This window comes from Candoia aspera, chromosome 7 (genome assembly GCF_035149785.1).
Source record: "Candoia aspera isolate rCanAsp1 chromosome 7, rCanAsp1.hap2, whole genome shotgun sequence".
Lineage (NCBI taxonomy): Eukaryota > Metazoa > Chordata > Lepidosauria > Squamata > Boidae > Candoia > Candoia aspera.
In genome coordinates, this window is record NC_086159.1 from 83,823,251 (window position 1) to 83,830,149 (window position 6,899).

At 44.2% G+C, this 6,899-nt stretch overlaps 1 protein-coding gene across 1 annotated transcript; it reads right to left on the reverse strand.

Moving 5' to 3' along the window:
- Positions 1-707: 707 nt before the first annotated feature.
- On the reverse strand, positions 708-1,799 carry NTF3 (neurotrophin 3). Its single transcript, XM_063309232.1, has one exon. The coding sequence runs from the start codon at positions 1,531-1,533 to the stop codon at positions 790-792; it is 744 nt and encodes a 247-aa protein (XP_063165302.1). The 5' UTR covers positions 1,534-1,799; the 3' UTR covers positions 708-789.
- Between the last annotated feature and the right edge of the window lie 5,100 nt (positions 1,800-6,899).

Sequence of the window (6,899 nt, forward strand, 5' to 3'; positions counted from 1 at the left end):
ATTTGAATTCTAAAGCAGTTAACATAGGAACAAAATTTCCCTTACATTGTACCCCAGAAGAATTCAATGGAAAGTTCAGAAAGAGAAAATATTGAAAAAGGGAGAAAAAGTGCTCACAATAAAAAGGGCTTATTTTGAGAAAATCTAGCTTTTAAATATTATATTAATAATCCATGTAGAGTGCTTTTTGGCACTCTAAAGGTTCTGTTACAAATTTGTTCAATTGTTTTCTTGGCTTCGAAAAAGAAGTTGGCAGCATTAACAGCAGTCACAGATGTGTTTACAATAAATAAAATCTAAACTTAACATTGTAGGATTATTTGCCCTACTTCCAGAGCACTAATGGGAGGCCGTGTGGGTGAGTTTCACAGTAGAACACAACATACAGGACATAAGTTAGTTCATCGACTATTCAGGTTGTTGCTGGGCTTCGCTGGAAGAGGCTGAAACCCAAAAGCATCTTCTAAGGCCTTAGCAACTTACTGGGACCAGTGTCTTTTAACCGCTATACTTAATGATCACTGAGTGAAAAATACTGAGATTTCACAGAGGTTTTGCAAGCAGTTTATAGAAAGCTGTGGAGGAGCTGAAGTCACAGACAGAAATGAGCAATGATGTAGCCACTGGTATACATCCATTCTTTACTGTTCTTTATCAAGAAAGAGATAGTAGTTGGCTGGAATTTAATAAATAAGGACCACTTATAATATATAAACAATAGAAACCTTTATATGCGACATGCATATCATATAATTTAGTCATAATAACTTATATGGCAGAGACACAGACCTATGTTCGTCCAATTTTCCTGGACAAGGCACACACGCAAGAAGTGTCTATTCTTATCCATCGCCAGGCTACAAGTTTGTTGTTTTCTGAAGTCAATGCGCGTACAAACGTTTGTGAGGTTTTGCACTGGGAGTTCCAGTGCTTGTCATCGATGCCGCGGCAGCCACTTTTGGCAGGTTTGGCTTGCTTACATCTCGTCTCGTAAAAGTATTGTTTGACTGGGGAGGGGCCCATTCTGATTTCTCCCAGGACAGTCACCTGGTGCCCTCGTATGTCAACAGCAGAGGATTTGTCCGTGACCCACCGGCTCTCGCTGTCGCACACAGAGTACTCTCCACGGTGGCGCTTCCCTTCCCTCTTCCGGCGAGACGTTCGGTTCTGCACCAGGGGCTCCTCTGTCAGGTACAAGGGAGGGGGCTCCAGAGGGGCATTTTCACTCAAGAGCACCCGGGGGGAGCTGAAGCGTCTCTGCTGCCTCAGCAGTTCAGCATCCACCGAAACAATGGGCTGGAAACCTTTGCTTGCCATCGCATCTGCTTCAGCCTCGGTCCTCTTCACTGTGGTTTGCATGCCATCCTTGGTTCTGGCCGTCTGCTTAGGGAGCTTGTTTTTCCAAATGCCAGCCTGAATCAGTGTTCTGATAAAAGAATTCATGGAATCTTCTGTTAAAATCCCTTGGTCCATGCTGGTAGACTGGATGCCACAGAGAAAAGCCAGAAAGATCACATAAAACAAGATGGACATCACCTTGTTCACATGTAAGGTCTGAAAAAGAATTGAGAGGCAACTTAATCACATATACTTATGGCTTGAACCCATCCAGCATGTCCAAACTTTTAAAAAAATGTATTTCCCAGAGCAAGAACTATCACAAACACAGGAAGGAATTTATGTGGTCATGAGAAACTGTTTTGCTGTTGCCACAGTTGAACAAGTTCCTGATGGAGCTCACCCAATATTCAAGCCTAATAAGGTCACTTTATACTGTGGCTTTTGTCCTCCAGTTTTTGTCCATGTTATCTGTACATTTAAGGAGCATCTCTTACATGCCATCTTGTGGGTCGTTTATAAAAATTTGGAATAGCATTGAAGCAAAAATGGAGCCCGAGGGGACCCTACTCAATACTGTCCTCCAGGAAGCTGCATTTATGAGCACCCTTTGACCAAGTTGTTTAACCAGCTGCAAATCCACCAGACTACAGTAGCTTGACTACATTTATCCATCTTTTCCACAAGAATATCATGACTTGATTATGTATCAAGTCGGTGTCAACTCTTAGCAACCCCAAATATCAAAAGGGGCCCTGTAAAACACCTTATTGAGATTAAGGTACACTGTATCTATAGCATTCTCTTGGTCTACCCAAGTGTTCACGTCTGGATGGGGTAATATAATGTTTTTGTGGACAAAGCTGGCTTGCAATCTGGGGGCTCTTCCTAGACTTGTGGCTCCTGCTTGAACTCCTGCCAGATGGAGGTCATGGCCAAGAAGCCTTTGCATAATTACTTTCTGTGGGACAATTATGGTCTTTGCTGAACCAGGTGGCTTCTTCATGATCATTCATGGTCTTGTGGCTGCATTATTGCAATATACTCTACAGGGGACTGTCCTTGAAGACCAGCCAGAAGTTTCAGCAGATGATACAACATGCAGTGGGCCAAGTAGTTATGGATGCACCGGGGTTCATCCATGTACCACCAGCTCTACAGGGGTTGCCCTGGCTGCCAATTAGACCCTGAGCATAATTCAAGGTGCTGGCTGTCACCTTCAAAGGAGTGCAAGGCTCAGGGCCTAGATATCTCCATAACAGCTTTCTCTGCCCCTCTAAGAAGATCTGGGAAAGTGGGCTTACTGAGGTGCTCACCACCAAGGGGATGCCATCAGGGATCTGGGTCTTGAGACCTTTTGGTGATGGATCCCATCCCTGGCTATCTGGAACACCCCTTTCTTACTACATTGTTGGAGAGCCAGCAAAACATGACTCTTCAGAAAGGCAGAATTTCATATCCAGATTCCTTTAAGAATGTTTAGGATTGAAAATGGAACTTTTTTCAATGCATCATTGAAGTTTGGCAATTATAAAGACGGACCCCGTCTTTAAGACAACTTCATTTGGGGGGATCCAGGAAGCGGGCCTTCTCTGCAGTAGCTCCTGCCCTGTGGAACATGCTGCCCCCGGAGGTGAGATTGGCCCCATCGCTCCTGGCCTTTTGGAGGAGTCTGAAGACCTGGTTCTGCCGCCTCGCTTGGGGTGGAGAGGGGAATAGATCTACATGGGGATGGCTGCTACAGACCACTCCTCCCACACTTGGACTGTTTTAGATTCTTTCACCACTTGGACTTTTTATCTTTACTTTTATTTATATTATTTATTATTGTATTTTTATATTGTATATTTTGTGATTGTTGTTTTAATTGATTGTTGTAAACCCCCCAGAGTCCCCCAATGGGAGGAGATGGGCGGGGACAAATTGGATGGATGGATGGATGGATGGATAAATATATATACTGCAATGTTTTTTTCCTATTCAGCATCAGAAATAGCTGGCAACAGGTCATGGGACTGGTGACTACTGCACCAAAAAAATACTGATTTCACATGTTCTTGATATACTGCAATTTCCCTCTAGATTATTATGTTTAATTTCTTCTCAGACCTTATAATCTGGAAGGGAGCTTGGTGGGGGAAAAACTGGAAAGCAACATTGTGTGAATTTATTGAGAAACTGCAGCTGATACTAGATGACACAAGACACAGATGACCATCACTGAAAACCACAGTCCCAATATCTTCTTTGACATTTTCTGTGCTATTTAGGAACATTCAATGCATGACTTGATCTCATTAGCCTGTGACTTCCCCCACCCCTACCCCATTCCCACCAATGAAGGCAGCGAAGCAGAATGGGAAAACATATAACTTAATTATACCATTTAAGGATGCAATTATATACACACTTATATGATTAGCATATGATCAAACATAGGCAGAAAGTAAACCACAGTCCTCAATCACTTTGGCAATTTCTGGTGGAACAGCCAAAATAGGCTAGTTGTAGGAATCTTACAAAGATATTTAGTCTTTGAGGTGATTCTCAGGTGGTCCTGGCATACTAATCTTGACTACACACTCTAGATCACTTAACTAGGATTAATTCAGATAATTTGAAATGATTTCAGAAAACATCAGTCACACACTACTCAAATCGCTTGTAGCCACTCCACAAGTGTTCTTGCTATGCAAATTTAAAACACATTGGTTGACTTGGATATGCTAGCACAAAAAAAAATCTAGAGGTTGTGCGAGACTGGAGTTGCCTACCCTTGCTCTAGATGTTATGGAAGAGAGACATGGAACAGTTTGGTCAATGTTGCCAACATCTCACCCTAGCAGAGGGCCTTATGATTTCTGATCTGAGTGTGTTCTCCCCACCAAAGTATACATCACAATAAGCCCATTAGCTAGCCCTGAAAGAGGAAATCTTGTTTTGCATAATGCCATCCTGACACAAGAAGAGAAGGCAAACTCTATCACTGTGCAGACTGCCTTTTACAGGAAAAAAATGCCCTCTATTTTTTGTCTAGACTAGAGTTTCTCTACAGATAAATGACAATTTAAGGAAATATATGTTGTAAAATACCTTACTGTTCTACAAGAATAAAAATGTGTGGGAAAAAACTGCCAGGAACATCGAACGGTATGTCTCTAGAACTAAAGTAGTAGCAATCAAATAAGCCTAACTTGTTTGCAAATGGTAACCCAGCTTTCACAAAGCGGCTAAAAATAGGACTGCCTGCTGACTGGAATTAGTTGTGTAACCAAAATAATTCTAGTTGTCGTCTAATGAATATTTTTGCTGTTAAACTGTTTCAGAAGTCCTTGGCCAACGGAAGGCATCTAACGACCGGATGTCAAATCCAATGGCAGGTAAGTTTGAGTATGACCTTGGGGTAGTTCATGCTGTCAATCCTCAGCTGTCTTAGTTCAGCTACAGGCAGAGAAAATGAATGTTCCTTCCTATGAAAAACTCCCAGCATGAAGGCTGCGTGGTTTGTTTTGAAGATGCAGGAATTTCCTTTTTCCCACGGGAAAGTGTTCAGCCGTGCACTCCCCATCTGCTGTCCAATGCAAGAACATTCTTGCCACATCACCCAATTTCTGGTTCTGTTCCCCTCCTACAATCCTTTGCCCTCCACAAATAGCTAAATGTGGTGAACACAGGAGCCTAATAGCAGTGGTCCCTTCTTGCACTTTCTTTTAAGCTTGAAGTGAGACCATTAGCATTTGCCATGGACCGAGATGCCTGAGACCAAAAGCCCTCATGACCACAGCATTTGCCATGGATGGAAGATAATTGTCCTAGGGGGAACCAGAAGATTTTGAGATCCTCCGTATAAGAACATGGATTCACGGAGAACCTAACTGGTTCCGTATTGTGCTCTGGCCACTTGTTTGTTCGCAAAACTCTTGCCCCATTAAATAACATTAGACGCTTAATCCTTGGGAGAAGAGCAATGAGAAATCTCGATAAAATAGTTAAGAGCAGAGACATCACACTGACAACAAAGGCCCGCATAGTTAAAGCAATGGTGTTCCCCGTAGTAACATATGGCTGCGAGAGCTGGACCATAAGGAAGACTGAGCGAAGGAAGATAGATGCTTTTGAACTGTGGTGTTGGAGGAAAATTCTGAGAGTGCCTTGGACTGCAAGAAGATCAAACCAGTCCATCCTCCAGGAAATAAAGCCAGACTGCTCACTTGAGGGAATGATATTAAAGGCCAAACTGAAATACTTTGGCCACATAATGAGAAGACAGGACACCCTGGAGAAGGTGCTGATGCTAGGGAGAGTGGAGGGCAAAAGGAAGAGGGGCCGACCAAGGGCAAGGTGGATGGATGATATTCTAGAGGTGATGGACTCGTCCCTGGGGGAGCTGGGGGTGTTGACGACCGACAGGAAGTTCTGGTGTGGGCTGGTCCATGAAGTCACGAAGAGTCGGAAGCGACTAAACGAATAAACAATTCCCTTCTGAACACATCAGCGCCTTAGCCAGTTCTGAAGAGGAGAAAAGGGAGGAGATATTTTCCCTCTTCCCTCTTATCCCCATATCAGTGCAGCATAGCGTGTGCTGGTTCAGAAGAAAACGTGCATGCAGACACACACCTCTTCAGTCTGGCTGGGAGGAGCCAAACCTGGAGGGAAATACCAGCGGGCCTTTTGGGCCTTGGCCCCATGCTTGTTCCTTCCCCAGATACACGTGAATTCTGAAATAACTGCTAGAAACTGAATTTTCATACCAGCCGATTCCCCTTCTAAATAACCTCAAATACCATCTTCAACGAGCTTCCAGAACCAGTTCTGATCTCTCTTCCTGTTGGCCTCTCCTCCCTTGTTCATGTGATCCTCTCCTTGTGACCACCTCGGATCTCCTGACCTAGTCCTACCGACTCCTCCTCCAGCTTCTGCTTTTGTTTTCCTCCCCGCAATGGGGTGCCTCCTCCCCTCTTTCTACAAACTTCCACAACCTTGATCTGCTTTCCACAGCACCACCTTGTAAGGATGGCAGAAGGTTCCTGGTCCTGGCTTCACCTTTTAGATTAAAAAAGAAAAGGAGAAAAGCATCCCTTGTGGGCAAACTGCTCCTTGGGTGCCTGATTTCTAGGGGTGGAAAAAGGACACGCTGAAGTTGCTGTGCTACCTAACGTGAAAGAGGCCTCACACACCCCAGCACCGGAACGGCCTTGGGACTGAAGAAAATGAACCCCTCCTGCCTGCCCGTGGACATCCACTACCAGGGAAACAGGCTGTTGCACTGGCTCTGCAGTGATTCAAGACTAATTCCTGCCTCCCTATTAAATTACAGGAGGGAAAATGCTTCCTCACCGTTTCAGAGAGACTTGTGATCATTTTGTGTTGCATCTGATTCAAAGGAAACACTGAAATACAAATGGGAAAATACATCATTGCCCCACCTGCTGCTGCAGCTTGAGAGAAAGGGACAGTAATAACACAGTGAGCATCACTCGAAACGAGGGCCCTCCTCCTCCTTTTAAGTCACGCTCCAGGCTCAGCCTGAGGGAGAAGGTCCTCGGAGCCACTGGAATATC

What these genes read in the sequence shown, in the direction of transcription:
- NTF3 (XM_063309232.1), bottom strand. Translation starts at nt 1,533, where the DNA reads ATGTCCATCTTGTTTTATGTGATCTTTCTGGCTTTTCTCTGTGGCATC.